At 38.6% G+C, this 20,665-nt stretch overlaps 1 protein-coding gene across 3 annotated transcripts in view; it reads right to left on the bottom strand.

The window, feature by feature from the left end:
- pkd1a (polycystic kidney disease 1a) overlaps window positions 1-20,665 on the bottom strand; it is a 75,971-nt gene that overhangs the window by 46,188 nt on the left and 9,118 nt on the right. For all 3 annotated transcript variants that reach the window (XM_005735675.2, XM_005735676.2, XM_005735678.1), the window contains exons 2-10: window positions 10,829-10,900; window positions 10,631-10,699; window positions 9,740-9,811; window positions 8,104-8,285; window positions 6,966-7,213; window positions 6,219-6,479; window positions 5,899-6,067; window positions 3,593-3,770; window positions 1,020-1,234 (exon numbers count right to left, since the gene is read on the bottom strand). In XM_005735675.2, coding sequence (XP_005735732.1) covers window positions 1,020-1,234; window positions 3,593-3,770; window positions 5,899-6,067; window positions 6,219-6,479; window positions 6,966-7,213; window positions 8,104-8,285; window positions 9,740-9,811; window positions 10,631-10,699; window positions 10,829-10,900 — 1,466 coding nt within the window. The remainder of the gene's footprint in view (window positions 1-1,019; window positions 1,235-3,592; window positions 3,771-5,898; window positions 6,068-6,218; window positions 6,480-6,965; window positions 7,214-8,103; window positions 8,286-9,739; window positions 9,812-10,630; window positions 10,700-10,828; window positions 10,901-20,665) is intronic.

Below are 20,665 nucleotides of genomic sequence, written 5' to 3'. Positions count from 1 at the left end.
AATAATAATAATAATAATAATTCACCATAGTGTATGTCTGTATGTTTGCTTGCATGTTCTCAATCTCCTGTGCATAATGCAGGGGTCTGGTAGTTTACGGAGAAAAAAAACCCTCTAAAAACCTTGAAAGTTGGCATACCAAGCGAACATGTCCATGTGTGCCCATAGTGGGTAGCTGTGGGTGAACTTGGACCTGTGCGGGCAGGGCAAACCCATACTTATCCCATGTGGGCCCCAAGTGGATGTGCCCACACAGGGCCCACAACAGTTTTGGCGCTTGGGGCTCCTATGTGGAACTAGGGGACCAGTGCACTTTCTCCCTTTGGGCCTCCAAGAGGGAAGCCCACTGCGTGCTGCCCATAGAACAGCTAGGTGGGCCCAGACCAAGTAAATTATTTGACAAAATTTGAGGGAGCATTTTTTTGAGTTGGTAGCTCCACACTTTGGTGGTTTACACATTTGCATACCAAGTAAACGTGTAAACCGGCCTTGAAGGAGATACATATCTCTTTTGTGGTTGTGTCAGGAAAACAATACAATGAATATCTTGCAAATCAAATGTGTGGCATTGCTCTGGTAACCAATTCTTAAACACCTTGTGAATAAGCAACATTTTTGATCGACAGTATGCTCCAACCTCCATATCAGTTAGAGGCAGTAATGCACCATAGGGCACATATGGGCATTGGTGCGCAGCCCACTGTGGGCCCACATGGACCCCTAAAAAACAAGCTGTCTGCGTGGTTAGGTAGGTAGGAGGGAGTCGGGTATTAAATGCTCTTCACTTTCTATAAGTGACACATGAGTTTGGTGCCCAGACACAAATGGTAATTTTATTCTACTGAGGTAATAAATCATTTAAATAGGAGATGTCTGGCTAAGCTTAATTTGCATACAATTCTAGGCGCAGTGGGTAAAATTGCATTAAATCTGTTCCTCAGTTTTCATTTCATTTCTCTAATCTAGTTATGTGGACTGCTTTATATTTGGATTATGAGACAGAATGTCAGTGAGCTTACCTTCGGCAGTGTACTGGCACATATACGGCCACTTGGCATTGCATTGGTATGGACTGGTGTGACCGCGTGCTTCAAGGACGACGCACACATTGCCACGATAGCTCGTCAAGCGAGGATGAAATATCTCCTCTCCCTCCTGCATCTCTGATCCGTTCACCCAGTGCAGCTTGCCAGGGGTGTCTATATCAGTCAGGCCCAGCCACACACCTCGCTCCCTGGTGCAGAAACAAATAGATAATGCACAGATTAACACTGAATGATTGACATTTAGCTACGTAACTTGAACCTCGCACCATCTTTTCAGAATGCACACAGGAAGACACATAACAAAGGTGAGAAAAAATGAAATGCAGGAAAAAACAGAAAAGTTGTAAAAACATTCAGAAGTAAATGAGTTTGACTGTTAATAATTGAGAATGAAGTCTGCCAATTGTGCTCTCAATAATCAATGTTTGCAGGGCACAGAGACTGAAAAGTGGTTTTGCTTGAACCCTGGTGGGATAATACAGAGATACTATGTTAGATAAATTGGATTTTGGCTCAATGTGTCCATTAATGGACCTCGCCGCTCCTCACTTTGATTTTCCTTCCTCCTACGCACAGTTAACTGAAAACAAAATGGCCTTCCCTCTAAAAGAAAAGTCAGCGTGATACTCACCGTGATCTAAGGACAGGGGGAAACAAATCAAACATTTTAGACATTTTGTTTGAAGCAGGTTTAAGCCATTTTCTGACATTTTCCAAAAATCACCTGGATAAAAGCAATTTCCTTTTTTTTCCTTTTTTTTTTTTTCTCCCACTTTTTGGGATTTTTCAAAACACCTTTGATAATGACATCAGAACGAGTGACCAGCGGTTACACAAAGGCAGAAAAAGAACAAGAAAACGTCTTTGTCGCACAAAACAAAGACAGATTCTAAAAAAAGAAAGAAAAAAAGTTCCTTATATAAGAGAGGGGTGGAGGAACACATGAGCAGAAGAGGATGGCGGGGATAAGCTCCATCTGCAGCAAGTTTTTTTTCTTCTCATCCCCTTTGGTATACGAGTCCTACACTCAAATTAGCACACAAATGTACACACACAAAAATCCAGATTCCTACGGCGTTAATGTTACAATGCAGCTGTGCTTTTACAGATGTGTTTTTGTGACCTTCTTACACTTAAACACAAAACACCGAAGGCCTTCAGACCAGTGCGAGAGCAGAATACTTTTACAAAAGCAAAGCAAAGCCAAATCCAGAGCTTTGTTCATATACATGTACAAACGTACATGCAGCAAAATAGTGTATCCTATCAATGTGAATGAAACAAAAACACATAAGTCAGGGGTCACATTCAGTCAAATAAGGATAAGTTCACACACACACACACACACACACACACACACACACACACACACACACACACACACACACACAGAGGAGGGGAGAAAAAAGACAAACACATTTTGCATGCACCCTTTTCCAAACCATGTAATTCTGTGAGTGTCAGTGATCGAACGTTTAACATCTGTTTTCAGTATTTTTGTCTGTTTTGATACTTTTTGGCTGTCGTTTCAGCAAACAGACTGGACCATAGCTTTGTTTGAGTTTGTCACTGAAATAGGGAAGACGAAATGTGTGAGCTGGCGGTCCCTCCAGTGACACGATTTAGATACTTGCTTAGAAATAAGACCCGTTTACACCTTTAACACATGACATGACGTTTCAGTCGCTGAACTTAAGCTGGCTACAGAAGAGGGGCAAGCAAAGATTTTGTATTGTTTTTTAAAATTGAAGCTTTAATTTAAAATGGAGCTTTTCAAACAGCTCAACAATTTATTGCAGTCTGTTAGAAAACTCTGTGAGCTAAATGCACATTTCCCAGGGTGGGAAAATTAGTAAGGTCTGAGACTGATAGATGGAGAGAGATGTATGAAAAAGAAGGAAAGGAAGGTGGAAGAAGAGGAGATTATCTTCAACAGTAAGGACTGCTCAGAGAGTGACATTTTATAGACTGAGCTGAAGATGAGAGGTGAAACGTCTTCAAAAAACCTAAAGAAGTCCAGTTGCTTTTCTTTCCAAGCTCCTTAGATTACCATTCCTGGATGAATGACAACCTACCGGTACACAGATATTTTATAGACTGGAAAGTTAAATCTTAAATGTAATATCCTCTTTTATTTTAAGGTCTTTAAATCAGATAGTGGTGATGTTCTGATAAATAATGTTTCTGTGAAACATCTAAAAACAAATTTAAGTATACTGTAAATTCTACCTTTTATAATAGCTATAGTGTCTATAGTCTACTTTTATCTTCATGTGTATTCAGTTAGCTAAATCCACAAAGAGCAGTGAGTATTGGAGTAGCTGCACAGGTCAGCTGATCACAGTCTCTACAGGAAGAAAAAATTATTGCTGCTCACAAAACAAATTCTTATGTGACCAGGCTGTACTGCTACACCTGCTGCTACACCTGCTCTTAGGGTTCCCTTGGTAACAATGCACAGATACATTAGTTCTTGAGGAAAAAGATTAACTGAAATTATTTTCCTGTTTCAGTTTGTGAAACTTGCAGAAAGAGTAAACACTCACTGTGTGACTTTGGTTGCCAGCAGGTTACGCAGCTTGTCACTCCTGACTATTGCCAGATCCCCACCGCGGTTCAAACACTGTTTTCGAGCATCAGTCCAGCTCAGCTCTCCTGGAAGGATCTGGAAACAGCTTGAGGACTCGTGATCGTGCGTCGCATCTACTGGACAGAAAGGAGAGGCTGGAAGGGAACAGAAACATGAATGTTGTTTAACAAATACTCTGAATGTATTCTTTCTAGAAGAAAAAAAAAAGTGCAGCTACTATTTCATAATTAAAAAAAACAAACTTAAAACATGCTGAAGTACAAAATAACAGTAAAGTTAGTAAGTTGCATATGATTGCAAATCAGTGTGATCAAATAATAATTCTCATTAGGAATGTGTTTATTTGTTTTATTTTTTACTGGCCTCAAATATTTGTTGTAGAACATGCAGAATATGTCTCTCAGTCAAAGTCTTCGTTATTTACGATATAAAAAGAGCTACAAAAATCTGTAAAAAAAATTTGTTTAGAGACTTCACAGTGAAAAAAAAAAGCAACCTGAAGAGTTTCTAAAAGCCTCAGACAAACAGGCAAAAAATGTAGACACAAGAGATGTTGATATATGGGTGCAAAGTAAAGCACGAGGGGGGAGACAGATGAAAGACGCGGGGCCTGACTCACATCTCTAATGTGCAAACACAAACACTCCTTGGCTGAGACAGTAGAAAAATGAGTACTGGCATTTCTTTCCTATCATGACGAATTTGTCCTTCAGCAAATCACATTAGTTTCATAGACTCTTTGGCACTTTGTAAAAATTCTTTCTCATAATATCTCAAAGAAACAAACCAGTGAAATGAGCAAATAACAGTTAAATATTACATTGTGAGAAATTGTAAAGGAGTGTCTTAGAAGAAGAGAACAAGTATAACAAAGGTGGAAAATGGAGGAGATGGACAGTACTGTGCAAAAGTCCTCCGTTACCGCGCTTTTCTTTATAATTTGCTAGGAAATGGGAGATAGGTGCAGCAATTTATTGAAACGGGTTCCTTTTTATGTTTTTCTTTCCAGGTGTACGATTACTGAATATGCAGTGTGTTTGGGATCATTATCATGCAGAAAAATTACGCCAGCCAATCAGAATTCAGCCTCAAAAGTTAAGCAAAGATTTTGGATCAACATCTGACAAAATACTTTGGCAGTATGTTGTCATAATTCATAATTTCTTAAGGGCGTGACTTTCAGACACTGTTAATCTACAGCGGACATGTTTTTGGCCTTGCTTTTGGCCTCCATTTGTCAAATTCCCTCTCATATTTTAAGGCCACACTGCACACTTTACAGAAATGAAGAGTTTTTGGCTGATAAATGATGCAAAAATACAACCCTATGTCTGCCAAACTGTGTTATTTTGGGTATTTTTCAAAACTTCAAGCAAAGAAATGGAGAGAAATTATTTGTTCTTGTGACGGGCTGCTGGTAACAAAGTTACTGACAACTTTAAAGCCCAGGAATGTCTGGAACCCTTGGAAAACAGAATATAAAAAAAAGAGATCTTTCTCAAGACCTTTGTCCAGTCGAATGTATTTAGTTTATAGTTTATATAAAAGTTGGTATGTCTGTGCGAAAAAGGAAGGTGAGTGAATAACAAATGCATAACTAAGACTAGACTGAACAATCACTTGAATGAGAAAACTTTGAGCTCAGATTGTAGAGTGCAGACACAAAGCTACAAAGTTTAAACCAATTTTATACAGCTGCTTTGGCACCACAAAAACACATACATATATATACATTTAATACTAACATGCTCAGTGCAAAAAGGCAAAATCCGAAGACAAAGTTAACAACTAGCTGTAAAACTTAGTAGGTCGTGCCACAGCTGATTCCCATCAGATGGCTACAAATATACAGAACAAGTGCTACTGTTACACCTGTTGGCTGGATGTACCATACAAATGCTCAGCTACAGTGTCAGCGCTTCATTCATAACTGTGCATAACTGGTTTTTGCTGTTCCCAAGTGCCCAAAAAGAAATGCTTTCTGGAAATGATTGTGATTGTGCAATGTTGATCTTTTATTACTGCCAAATTTCTAATTACAAAATATCAGCAGATTAAACAATTTAATCTTCCAACCAGATGATGGTAACTCCTGTAAACATTTATCCTTCCAGTTTTCCAAATAACCCCCACAGAGAAGCATTAAGCTAATGTTCAGATTTAATCAGCGGGGGAGAAAAAACTAATTGGATGTTGATGATCACGAGGAGCTCGAAATGTGTGAAATTTCAATAACTGAGATTGCGTGTTGGTATACTTTACCTTTGGCAATTTGGACATCATCTTTCGTAATCTTCCAGTCTACATTCAAGCCAACTGAGCCCCAGCTGACAAGTGTGAGCTCCAGACTCCTATTGGCCACAACAAGAGTTGGACAATGCAGCTCTAGTTTAGGAGGAAGCATTATAGTCACCTCCCCTCGTGCAGACACCTGAACACACACAAGTAACATTTTAAAATCCAAACACACACATACACACACAAAGTTTCTTTCTTAACCTTTCTAAACCTCTTTGAACATACATACAAAAATTCAGCCTGGATAAACAGAAGGTTTAAAATCCTGTTCTTTTTTCTCTCACCTTCTTATGTCCCGCCAAGGCCGTCAGACTGACTGTATAAGATCCTGGAAGTCCGTATTTGTGAGCTGATGTGGTGCTAACGGTTCCTGTGGTGTTGGCACGGGGTGAAAGGTCACCAAAGTCCCAGGACAGCGTCACAGGTGTGACAGAGGAGTTGGCGGTGAAAGCGACGTGGTTGTGAACGCTTTGCGGCTGGAGAGGAGTCAGCGAGACCGAGAACTCCACGACAAAGACTTCGCGAGCCAGAGCCCACCCACATTTCTGTGAATTAAAGGAACCCATATGAAGAAGAGCTGGTTTTGGTGTTAATACATACGCATTTAGATAAAATAATAAACAATTTTTCCCATTAATTGTTAAGATAACTGTGGTTTTCCTATTATTTCATAGTTCTGAATAAAATCTGATTATATAGAAACTGTTCCAATTTAAATAAACCATTATTACATTTTTATTTGGAGCTTTAACTAACTTCTATTCCAGATTTCCTCTGCACAGCACTCTTCAGGATATAGGGAAGTCATTCAAACCACAGAGGGAAGTTGTTGTTTGGCTATTGAAATTTTACAGGAAATCCTGAATGTTGTATAATCAAATGAGGAAAGAGCAAAGAAAAGGAAACTGGATCTCCAAAAGTTTCTTTTTAATCGAGTGACTGCTGACTTACAGAGAAAATATAAAAATGTACATAACGGAGCACCAGAGGTTATAAACCGAGTCTGACAGAGCAATAATCTTTACACAAACCTTCATCACATCGGGGTTCGTACAGGCAGCAGAACACTGAGACGTGCTGATATAGTTGGGGTCCGAGTTTTTGCTGCAGAGGCATTCGTGCTTCTCTCCTAAGCCCCCATACCGATGCGATTCATTGAAACACACACTGTGACACTGTTCCCGTGTCAAGTTTCGGAACGTGGAGTAGGAGAAGATAACAAGTTCACTTCGTCCCAGTCCTCCACTGTTGCTATCCTCAAGGCACGCAGCATACAGACCTGAAGTGGACAACACAGGTTTAAATCTCACAGGCTTATCAGAGATATCCGAGCATGCTCTGGCAGAGATTTTTTATCATGAATCTCCATAAAGTCTGCAAAATACTAGCGGTGGGGGAAGAAATCGATACTGTGATAATAATGTATCGATACAGGGACAGCAGAAATCGATATTTTGTTACAAAAAGGTTTTTGTGCTCTGACTTCAGAGCATGTTGATCCTTTTTCTGAATCCTGACATTCCTTCACTGTCCAAATGTGTTTAACTTTTTTTATGGCAGCAATAAATATGACAGTTTACTTATTTTAATTTAAGACATGTTTTATTTTAATTAAGTTTAAAACTTTTTTATTTAATGTAAAATTATATTTTGTTTTAATTTACTTTCAAATTCTTCAGTTGCTGAAGGGGCTGCATAGTTTTCATATTGCATAGTTCAGAACAGCTATAATTGTACTAGACTGTAATACAAACCGTTCAGTTTGTCAACAATATAACTGACTGAGACTTTGATATTAGATAAAATGAATATTGATAAAGTTTACCTTTATGTACAGAATCTGAATATTGCAAAATATTTTTAAAAATTGCAATAATATCGTATCGTGCGTTAAGTATTGTGATAATATCGTATCGTGGGATGTATGGTGATTCCCACCTCTACAAAATACTACACAATAATGTTTGTTTTGTCTGAGGTAGAAAACCAAACGGACTAAGTATTTCACCTTTGTTGCATCTTCAGTTCATCGAGTTACTTTTCAAATATAAGTCCATGAACTATTTATTGTATGATGTATAAGCACTGAAAAGAGCAGGAAATGATTTCTGGTGAATTCTATAATGTGCATGTTTTCTTTTAACTTCACGAGATGATGAGTATATTTACCTGTATTTGTTTTCATATCACAGGTGGGCAGTCTGACATTAAGTAAAGGCTGATCTTGGAGGTCAAGGGGGTGGCTGCAGCGCAATTCATTTGAGCGTCGAACTTGCACCCCTTTTTGCTGGAGACAGCTGACAAATCGGAACAGCTTACAGTCACACTCAAAGGGGTTACTGCTTAGATCACTGGAGAAGAGACGGAGACAGACAAGGAGACCGAATCATTAACTGTTAAACATCTCAACAGTCACAAGGTTGAGCACCGTGGTTGCCACTGCTAAACTGTCATCATGCGGGGATGACACATTTATAAACCATTAAAGCTGCATTAATATGTGCATAACCAACAAGTAGCCTCTCTCTAATAAATTAAGAACTCTCTCATTTATATTTGTGTGTTTGTGTCTGTTGAAAGCCTTTCTCAACCTCATTGTTGAGAAACAACAAACCTACAGATGATATGCCATCTCCTTAAAAAGGCTAGCTCATAATGTGTATGAGTGGTGTGTGTGTATTCAGCAGCTCAAATCATAATTACTGCTAATTATTGCCTGATGTGAATGTCTTATGGACTCTGTAATTTAGGAATCATCAGCCATCTCTTTATCTTTTTTTAATCACATCAAGTAACCAATAAAAGAGACATTTCAGTTTGATTATTTAACAACACTTAGCCACTGCTTTCCTTTTCAGTAAACATCATATTTTAAATCTCTTATATGACTTAATGCTAGTTTCAAAGACATATTTAAGATAGTTCTGCAGGCAGAACCATACATTTTGTATTCTGTTTGTTTTTTGTGAACTATTTTATGATTTCATTGAGATTTAACAGAAAATGGCACTCAAGTGGGCAATGACCCCACAGGTAGAATTATAAGAGATAAACTTGAACTGTTATTATCATTATAATAGATTTTATAATAATTATTCATATATATTTATTTTGTTTGCATTTATTTTATACACTGTGTATAAGTAAGGGGGATTTAGAGTAACACATGTAATTATGACATATTTGCAGGAGCTGGATGGTCACAGGTAAACTTTCTCTACCTAAAGAGACACTCTGTCTTTGTGAGGGAGACAGAGCGTAACTGTTACTGTGTAACTGTTACTGTGTAACTGTGCTCCTTTAAGCCACTACAATGAGCATAATAAAAGGATCATGAAACGCATGCTTAATGGTATTCAATCTGTGTTTTTATGCTTCAGTTTCTACAGAATAAGGGTATTTTTTAAAGACACGTGAGAAAGGGAAATGATGAAGAAGAATAAAAATAACAATACTGGCAATGACAGAAAAGAAAAAAAAACACAGAAGAGACAAAAAAGAGAAGGAACTGAAAAGATGGCGCAAAAATGACTGCAGGAGAAGAAGAGAAGGCAGCCTGTTATTGATTAGTCTATTTACAAAGACTCTGCACAAGAAGAAAACTTTTCTTTTAATGTGTTGTGTTTAATATGTTGAAGTTTAATTACTAATGTAATCAAAACCTTCCATCCAGCTTTGGTTCATGTACTGTGTATGTGTCCCCTGCACAGGGGACACCTGATTATTTCATAATGTGCCATCAGGTATGAGAGACAAATATTCACAGACATAAAGCTTACAGTATACAGTAAGTGCAATTACTTACATCTGAGTTAGATTACATAGGTCGTCACATATCCTTTCTTCAATGGTGGTGATTTGGTTGTTGCTCAAATCACTGATGGAAACAAAGAGACAAATCAAATGTCAATATCTTAAAACAAGAAAAAAACAAAACAAAAGACTTTTTCCTTCACGTTTTCACTAATGTATACCAATTACTATCATTTTGGCAAGATTTATGTGATTAAAAATCCAACAAAAAGGTCATATAATGAATGAGTTTGCAAACCCTGTTTCTCCTACATTGTTAGATTAAATTAGTTAAAGAAATTAATAACTAAAAAAGTGCTGAACACTGACTTTTGCTATTTTACTTTGTCTCATTTCCATCTGTCTGTATGGAAATGCGCTCTTCCTCCTCTTCATCTCTCTCCCTTCTTCTCGTTTCCTTCTCTACTCCTTTTCGCTCCCTCCCTCCCTACTCTATCCAGAAGGCTACATAATGGAGCCGTTGTGTGGTGGTTTTGGAAGGAACTGATGGAAACCATCAGTCCTCTCTCATCACACACACATACACACAAACATGTGCTTAAACGCCCATTCAATGGGTGGAAGAAGTAAGGTAATGGATGGAGGAAGGGGGAGACCGACAGATGGAGAGAGGGAGGTAGTGGGAGCCTGGAGCAGTAAGCTGTAATTGAAGTTAATCGTCCTGTGATTAGTGTGTGTGTGTGTGTGTGTGTGTGTGTGTGTGTGTGCGCGCGCTGTATACACTTCTTTTGGTGAACTTGCTCTCGTTTACCTTACTCCTGGGATTTCTGCCTACTTTAATCCAGACTAAACCAAGCTTTTGTCTTTACTGCTCTCTTTTCATCTTCCTCATACTTCTCTCTTCATAACATTGGTCAACATCTTTCCTGGACTTTCTACTCACAGGACTGACAGCAGGCCGCAGCAGAACAGTCCTCCGGGGAGAACATTGATCCTGTTCCCTTGAAGATGTCTGAAACATTGACATTTATTTAGCCTGATAAATTATAACATGTATCAGAGATGCAGTTAAATAAAAAGATAAATTAGATTTAAGTTGAATTACACAAACACACAATCACATAATGCAGTGTTTACTTACAGTTCTTGGAGGCCAGTGAGATGATGTAGCAGACTGGTATCAAGGGAGGAGATGTGGTTCTTGGACAGATCTCTGTGGGAACAAATATATCCATATTTAAAATGGGGGCAAGCTGACTAAATGCACACGCCTACACACAGAACTATTTACAATGCAATGTGATTGCTCAAGGACTTGGAAATGAAATGCAATAATAGAAAAGGAAAGGAAGGGAAATGCTTAGGTCATACATACACTGATGGAGATAAATACAACCAGAAAAACTTGGAGGTACTAAAGAATAACACAAGATGCTCCAGAACACAGGTTCTTTAGAGGATAAACCTTGGGTTTTTGTCATAGCTTAAGCTAGAAAACTACTTTGATATATTTAGAAACGATCAGAAAGAAGAAAAACGCCTTCGCTGTGCATGCGGCCAGGCTTATCTAGAGGTAGAGACCAAGTCCAGTATGAAGAATTGAAACTGTCAAAGAAAAATGAGTAAAGAAGAAGATTAAATATGAAAACTGGTTAATAAAATATGGATATTTAATAGGAAAACAAATAAATAAAGGAATTAACGTAAAAAGGAAAATAAAGCCCAAAATATTTATGTCACATTTTATAGATTAATTCGTGCCTACATGTATTTTATATTATATCTGCTGCATAAAAGGGTTAATTTCTAAGTGACTGAGTAATCGGTTACTTTCAGTAAATGATGACTCAAATCCACAGTCCAGCTAACCTCATTCGCTCTGCAGTAAGCCACCACACAATGGTGACCTATGATTGGCTGCACACCATTACCATTATGTTTTACGTAAGTACGAGTAGGAGGAGTCTGCACACCAAACTGTGTCTCAGTTAGCACACATGCCAGATGTCCTCCTTGACTTGATCTATAAAACGGGTGGGCATACCTACCACCAACACAAACGCAACAGAATAATTCTTGATGCAAAGCAAAAAAGCCCATCTTAAACGGTGAAGTCTGTCTAATGCCAGTATTTTTTTTCTCTGTGGCCTCATTATCTAATCAGCAACTAATGACTCAAAATCATAAATGCTTTATCAGACTATTGCTTAATCTAAGGTGACGCCTCCTCCCACTTGCAAATGTTTTCCCCTTTTTTAAAGACAAATCCTCCCTCAGGCCTTGTCATCACTTCTCATCGAAGTCGTCATTCAAAATATTTCAATGGCTCAATGGTCTCGCTGAGCCCCTAAAATAATATCTGCCAAATCTCCCCGCTTGCCTTACAAATGGTGTTCTTTTCTAATTCCATGTACTTATTTTGTAACACTGGTGTCCGGACAGAAGCCCAGATGCCAAAGATGTTGACATCAGCGTGGTCAACTTATTTGACTTCAGAAAGCATGATCAATAAAATAAGCATGTGTGCAATGACTGGAGGGCCTCTTTAAACCCAAGTCAAGGCCCAAATCATGCCTTGGGGGGAAAAGAGGTTTTCAATTATCAAACAATATATGAAAAGTGATCTGGTTTTAGGCCTTCTGCAAGAATGAGAACATGCTTATTGATGTGAGACTGTTAGATCTGGGAGTTTCATAATTAATTGGATACATTTTTAAATACAGCAATTTGAAATAAAAGCCTGTTTTTAAGCTAAAACCATACCTCTCTTACATTCTTAGATTTATAGATTGGAACTGATAAGGAAGGAATTGCAATTTAGACCACTTCAAAACAACGTGTGTGATGCTGGTTTTTGTCTTTATATCTTTTTGTGTCTGTCAGGTCTCCCCTTCCACAAATTAGGCAAACCACTCACACATTTTCACACATTTTTCTCTCCTTTATTGCTGAAAAAAATGGAACACGTGCTGACGAGGAGCCAGCAAGCCTAGTTGAGTGTAGCAATGTGAAATTTCCTAAATCAAGACATCTATTTCATAATTGCACAGATACAAATTTGCCAAAAGTTTTCTCCTGTATTAACTATTTTATGATTTCCTTGTAAGTCCCTGGTACAAATGCACACTAGAATCTAACCAGTAATGTGTTTGTTAATCTGAAACTAATATACTGGTTAATAACATAAACAACTAATGAATTACAACCAAAAAAAATATTAGTAGCCCATTTTACAGCTAAAATGTGTTATAGCGCTCTAAAGGAAAAATACACAACTGTGAAAGACGTAACCTAAAATATTTGTTTATGTTTTCTTATTTAACACTGATTCTCTAAAATCCTAAGCATGATTTATTGATTAAACTGCAATGATAATAGTTCAAATTCACATTTACTATACATTAAATACACACTGCTAGCAATACATTCTATAACTAAATCCTTGCATGCCACACTCTCTATACTGGAGCTCAAATTAGTGAGAAACCATCAGATAAATTACTAAGGAAATGAGAAAATTGGGTTGGTTAAGCAGTGGAGATGGGCTCAGTGAATGGCTTCAGTCCCCTTTGCATTCCTTCAAAGCAAAGCCACAGCTGCACGTGAGAACAGCGAGACAATCGGGAGACAAAAAGACCAAGGAGCAGGAGACATAAAGCCAGAGGCTGTAAGGGAACAGAAAGCCCTGTAGCCTATAGGGATAAAAGAAGAAGGTGCTGGACTGCAGGAAAGCTGTAAATTAAAACTCATGAGGTTCAATCAGGGTGCTGATTGATATTTCTATTCCCAGCTGCTACGAATTCAGCAAATACAAATAAAAAACAAGACGATCTTCCGCAAGGGAAATCTGAATTGATATGTGCGGGACTGCGCTCCACTCTCTCTCTCACACTCTTTTCTGCGTGTGTGTGTGTGTGTGTGTGTGTGTGTGAACAGACCAGGACGCCATTCCCAAAAGGAAACATCTGTACATTCCAGACAAGCTGTGTAAGAAAGATGGAGACAGAGAGAGAGAGAGAGAGAGAGAGAGAGAGCACTCTCCTCTGCTAAACCCATCAGAGGATGAACAGGACAGCAGAAATAAGCTCCGCCCACTAGCTGATCATTCACACATTAGACGGACGCTTCACCTTATGTAACGTGGTCGACATCCATGCCACAGCAGGAATGTGTGTGTAAAAATTTGCGTGTACGACATCTGAAAACTGTCTTTCACACCTTACGGGTAAGACCGCACAGACAAGAGCAGGTTAAATAGAGACCGTCTGTATGTGTGCTTAACATGACCATATAATGTGACCTTCAGCATGTCTATTAGCAACAGACTCCTGTTCTCAGCTACCTCTGGACACACATGGTTTTACTTACACATACGCAAACACACACATACACTTTAGGTATAGGCCTGTGCACAAGTGCACACACACACACACACACAGCACACATATGGTTCTGTTTTACTAACGGTGTGGCCAGTGATCTAACAACTCCTTATAAGGCCTGTCTGGTGCCACTTATTCTGAGTTGGAGGATGAGAGCACACACAAAAACATACACACACACACACACACACACACACACAGGCCTCATTGACTACACTGTGCTTGGGCAGAGGGAATGACACAGGAGGAGTGGGCATGTGCTCTGCAGACAATATGAATACAAGAAAGGAAAGATCTGAAGTGAAACAGAAAGGGATGGTTTTCTTTTTCTACTAAAGAAAACTGAAATCTGTTTGAATCTTTCTTTGTTCCATCTGTGGAGAATTGAGAACCAAAAAAAAAAGTCTTTAAAGCATAGTGATAAAAACTGGGTTTAAGTCAGATCATAGACAAACTGGTTTCTGCAGGCTTGTGGTGGTAATGTGGTCCAAGTCACTATGATTGAAGGCCAACGCTCCACTAACCCACTAAACACAGACTCCTCTGTGGTTGCTTTCATCTCACCTCAGCCTCCCTTTCCTCTGCTGCCCCCCCCCCCGATTTCTCCCCCCTTTTTGGTTCTGCTTCTTTGTTTATTCCTGAAGTCTGCACGAGTCAGATGAGAAGGGGAGCAGGACAAAAGCTGAGAAAGCAGTAAAAAACGATGGAGCTGGAGAAAAGGACAGGTGTGAAGTGGAAGCCAAGGGGAAGTTGGAGGTAGTAGCAGTGAGTGACACGGGCCAGGTGTGGAGAACAATCACCCCACTGTGGGCTGCTTCGTTTGAGAGCTGCCAGCCAGAACCTCATGCCTGCGACAAGGGGTGAGGAGGTGGGGGAGATCGGAGTAGTCGGGTACTTTCCCTACTGCAAGAAAAAAGGGAGCACGAAATTAACAGGAAAATGGGGCTGAAGACGTTTGGTCTAAAAAGCCTGACTTTCTACTTCACAGACTGGCTCGCCTTTCCTCTTTAGAACATTCTGTCCATTTTTCCAGCTGCTGCTGCCTGGGTTGTCTGGTGTCCAGCTGGCAAGTTAAGGGCAGCTGTGTGCAGCAGTTTAACACTCTTATTGAAAGAATGATACACTGACATACAAACAAACTCTTTGACATACTACCAATCCATGCAGGAAAAACAAAACTAATTGTTCTTTTCCTGGTAAATGAAAGTGAGTCAGTGCCACATATTACAAGTCATTAAATATGGGTTTAAAACAAAAATGGGTCTCTCAAGCATCTAATACAACTGTGGTGAGACAATAAAAAGGGAAAAAAACAAAACAATCAATGCTTCCAGTGAACCACTGAAAATTATGCATCATCTTGCAAAAAGCTGAAAAACCTCTGTCTGTGAGTCTGACTGTTCTTTGTCTGTCTCTACAACCATTCATCCGGTCCACTTCAAGTTTGGCAGGTGTACTGCTGTGTGCAAGTGCAGTACTCAATTTGATGAGCTGTTCTCTTACTATGGCTAAAAGTTGCTCTCTACCACTACTGACTGCTCCACTCTGTGTGTTGGCTGTTTGTTGTTTGTTTAGCTGTCTTTGTATACTAATTTTTTTAACGTCTGTGAGAAATACCCTAGCTTAATCCTAACTTTAGACATAAACCTAACTAACCCGAAACTCTCAAACTGTTCCTTGAAAACATAATTGCAACATTTCATTAACCTGATGGTTAAAACTCAGATGATTCTAAACATCATCTGAGTTAGCTGGACATCTCATATTTATTACTGCATTGTGTGCCATGTCGGTCCAGTTGGTATACTTATTCTCACTGAGAAAAGCTAAGAAATTGTGGTGGTTGATGTTATTTATGAGCTAAATATTGACTTTTAGCACGTTACAAGGTGGTTGCTAGGCAACCACATTTTAACTTTTGTGGATATAAATCAATACACATAAATGAAAGAATCCTTTTATAAGGAGTGGGTGCTAAACAGGTAATTTTAGGGTCTTACAAGGCTTGCCTGACAAAAAGTGACGGCATCATAACATATCATGCATAATTCAATTTTTTGAAATTGAATTATGCCTGATATTAGGGGTTATTGTAGTAACTCAAAAATGATACACTGTTTTTAAATGGTGTTATAGGTGCAAAAAATTCTAGGTAACCACAGGTGGTTGCTACGCAACAGAGTACATTGTATGATCTGATATAGATAAGAACCTTCAGGGACATAAGATCTACCGGTGTACCAAGCTTGGTTGCTCAACTTAATAATAATAATAATAATGTATAGCTTATTGATCCCCGTGGGGAAATTCTTCTCTGCATTTAACCCATTCACTCAGTAAAGTGAACTTCTGATGGTCTGAGATGAGTTCCTGGACAAAGAAACAAACAAAGCACAGACAGAGATTTTGCGTGTTATAGTACATTTTTTTCTTAGATTTCCAGTAACAACCAAAATTTCCATCTTCTGCATGTTGTAGGCACAATCAAACATATATTTATCAAGTGTATCCTTAGAGCGGTCCTCTTCAAAACGGTAACTTTTACAGCTGCCTTAATGTCATGTGTTTGGGGGGGGACATCTTTGAATTGTTGCTAACAAAGAATACCGAGTTACAATCCAAAACAGGCCTCTGCATCAGTTGATTTTTAAATACAAAATCTTACAAGATATTTGGAGATGATTGTGCTTTGAAACACAGTCGGTAAAGATCTCGGAAAACTTTGCAACAAATGCAAACAAATACTTCTTCTACTACTTCTCATCCTGTTATATTTCCATAAACCAGCCACACAACACAGTCATTTTGAACAAATGCTTCTGCCAAATAAAGATGTGTGACAAGTGTGATTAATCGAGTAATCATGAGCAATTATTTCTCCATCATCAACGTCAGCCTCGATCATACTAAGATATTAATCTCATATTTATCCATATTTAGTGATGCAGTGAAATAATTTTTCAAATGCAGCACCATGCAACATCAATTCATCATTTCTAATAACTGGTCCCAACAATTAGACATAAAAGCATAACGAACTTCTGCTTGTCCCCTTCACTCTAAGAAACGTGTGGTGTCTGTTATATAAGCTGCGATGCTGAAAATGTTTTGTTGCTGACCTATAAGGCATTTTTCCATGCATATTTTCAGATGGTGGATTTTTTTTATACAATTCTACTAAAGTTGAATTTGTAGCATTAAAGTGAAGAAGATGTGTGACTCATAAACAAATCCATGAAACCTCCAAAACGATTCACAAACTGCACAAACTGCGCCAGTGCACACTGGAGGTGACAAATCTCAATCTTTAGTGTTATATGTACCTAAGCAGAGCATTTACTTGACCACAATCTACGTGTTTTCAGTTATATTCTTGTCTGCAAATGAAACAAACACATGTGCTGGTTTGTTGTAACTGTGCCAAGTAAAGGTAACCCACAGACTGTATATAAAAGATGGATGCACCCGCTATCATGTCACAGACTGGTTAATGAATTTGCCTTTTTAAGCCACGAGCTGAACGTGTTGTCTGTTATCTTGGTGTTTTGAAACTGATGATGAGTGAGAGGTTGATTTGACTAAAAAGGAACACTGTATGCTGACATCAGCCCACAACTTGCCAATCACAAGGTATATTGACCCTGCTTTATCATTCCTCTTGACTCTAATAGGGACCATAATTCATAAATTAAACATCCTACTGTATTTAATGAGACATGAGAATACTAAAACCACGCATACTCATCAGAAAAGTGTTAAGTGAGGTCACAGAGTAGAGGAAATCAGACTTCTTATTGTGATCAGAGTAGTCACCTACTTCTGGCTATTACAAAACATTTAGGCACTTCTATAATGGTTTCATTTTTCAGACCCGGAAGCTAAATTCATGTCTTATATACAATCTCTAATTAATCTAAAACAGGGGAATCAGATTTTTCTTGTTCCATAATAAAACTTTCCCTACCTAGTTGCAGTTTTAAGGCATCATGCAGGTTGCATTTAGATTTTGGTCATATGTCTGAGTGTACATATTTCAAGCACTGGGCTTAGTTCTCATGTATTGATAGCCTAAGGCAGGGGTCGGTAACCCCTTTAGTCCTTATAGTGCGGCTCCGCGTGGTTTGGGAGAATATATTAGAAGTATTTAGCTTAAGTGTATTTTATTTATGTTAGTTATTTTTTTAACTTGTAGTTCTAAATTGGAAGATTGTTGTGACATTGTAATATAAAAATAAAATTATATTTTATTATTTTTTTCATCGCTCAAAATAAGCGTTACACTCGCGGAAGCCGCTGTACCCGCCGAAACGCCGTGCATTTATCGAGATTTTCAAACCCAGATAGGCCAATTATGGATCTTCGGATCCACATTGTCAGCAGCTCCACCGTGAACTATGCTAAAAACAAACATCGCTCACGCCTCACAGATGGCAGCTTACGGTCCAGCGTAAAGATGAAAGTACAGTCCCATTTTAAACATATCACGGCAGACCCGACGATGTTTCCATGAACATACTTTTCAGCATCTCCTTATTGACCACTTTTCACACACTGTTGCTGTACGCATACAGCCGGCTGTAGCTTTTCAGCTCACAGCCCGACACATACCAACAACAGCATAGATAGCACAGACGTTAAGGTGGCGAGGCGTGATTGCGGGTGCCGCTCAGGTGCGTCCGCCTCCCCTGCAGCGGTGCTGCAGACTGCACCCCGCCACACACATTAACCTGGTAAAATACATATTTAGACAGAATTTTGCAAATATCTATTTTTCTTTTTTTAGCAGCATAGTGCTTTCCCCCCCCCAATTATTTTTTAAAAGCTCCAAAAGCCCAAAGGCGATATAAGGGTGGCGGCTCACAACAGTTTTTGTTTGTTGGATCATATTAGTTCAGCTGGGTGTCTTTCCTTTTGTTATATTTCTTTAAGAGTTCAAAATGTGTTAATTACATAAATAAAACGTGATTTTCTCTGTAGCACTTCATGGATTTCATAAGAAACACATGGGAGTGTACATGGAGTTGTAGAGACCAGCATTTTTGTTTAATTTATCTTGTTTGTAAAATCTGGAAGCACCACATAAACTGATGCAACAAGTGAAAAGGGAATGGTAGGAACAAAAGAGAACACAAAAAATGAAGTCTGTCACCTCCAAAACCATAGAGACAAGCAGAGCTTCAGCAGCCCTGACAACAGAGGCTGGCTGCCAGCACAATCTGTGGTGAAGATGATGACTACTTCAGCTGAGTCCTCCACACCATCATCTGGCAGCCCTTCATCTTTTATCTTCTGATTGGTCTCTGTTACTGTGCTCTCTGCTTGTTGAATCAGTTTCAGGTTCATTGGCATGAAATCAACAGAGTGCTCAACACTGTGCTCACAAATGACACAATGCTTTTGGTTTATTTTCTTTTTCTTATGTCTCTGTTTTAGTTTCATTTTCCTTCAGTAATTTTGCTGAGGTTGCATTGAAAAATAAAAAAACAACTCGAAGGACAACTCATATTTCTTAACTAAAAAATGCAAATTGGCTTGTTATGAATTTTAATCATGTCCTTGGATTGAATGTAAATGAACCACTGTGCTGATTAGCATTTCATTACAGTTCTGGCAGGTTTGTAATCCCAAGTTTAGAGGCCAACAATTCATTTTTCAATTTTCAGCCTCATAGGCCCTTATTAACATTTAGCCCATGGATTGCAGCGTGTTATTCTGGGATGTCTTGAAGTCTTTGACTCTCTGCAGCATAGGCTACACAAACAGGATGTGTTTCTGCAATTCTCTCATAAACGCACAAAGACATGCACAAGCAGCGATCATTATGCACGAGCTACACACGTAAACACTCGCGTTTTGGCTGTTTATATCTAAAAGCGGGGAACAAAATCCAATTATTGCAGTCTTTTTTTTAATGGGGTAACAGGAGGGAGAAAAGTCTGCTTTTTAACTGGGGTAAAAGATAAATGTTTCCTATGTGATCAACACCTGCTTTTTTCACTCTAGAAATGTAACTCAAAAAAGCACCTAGTTTATAAATTAAAGATATAATCTATACACGTACCCCTTTAGTCATTTTATATTCATTTTCCATCCTTCAATTTTCACATTAAAATTCAATGCAGATGTTACTATATTGCTGAGGTAGAGTGTGCTTCTCTTAAAGAATACATGAGTCAGTCTTTGTACCGTAAGTGAAAGCTTGTGCCAAAGTGAATCCATCCATCTCCTCTGATTGGAAAAAATAGTGAATGAATCCCTAATGTAAAAAAAAAAAAAAAAAAAAAAAAAAAGCTTGAAGCATGACTTCATAAGACATTATGACATTATGCATTAGCCATACCATGAGCATACAGCATGTTATGATAAATTACTTTAATTAAGAAGTCATGCTTTGATTATCAAGGGTATTCTAGTCAATTTGAACACTTAATGCATTTTTTGCCCTTTCCCCCAGTAATCTCTAACATGCAGTCTCTGTTCTGTGTGCAATTGTTGCTGAGAGTAGCTAGGTGTGTGTCTTTTGTGCAGCAAGACATTTTCATTTTTCTGCATTTTACACATCTTGAATGCCCCTGCTGATTTGATAAGTATTAATT

This window comes from Pundamilia nyererei, unplaced genomic scaffold (assembly GCF_000239375.1).
Source record: "Pundamilia nyererei isolate P.nyererei 1_Seehausen unplaced genomic scaffold, PunNye1.0 scaffold00065, whole genome shotgun sequence".
Lineage (NCBI taxonomy): Eukaryota > Metazoa > Chordata > Actinopteri > Cichliformes > Cichlidae > Pundamilia > Pundamilia nyererei.
This window is presented reverse-complemented; position numbering and strand designations above follow the sequence as displayed.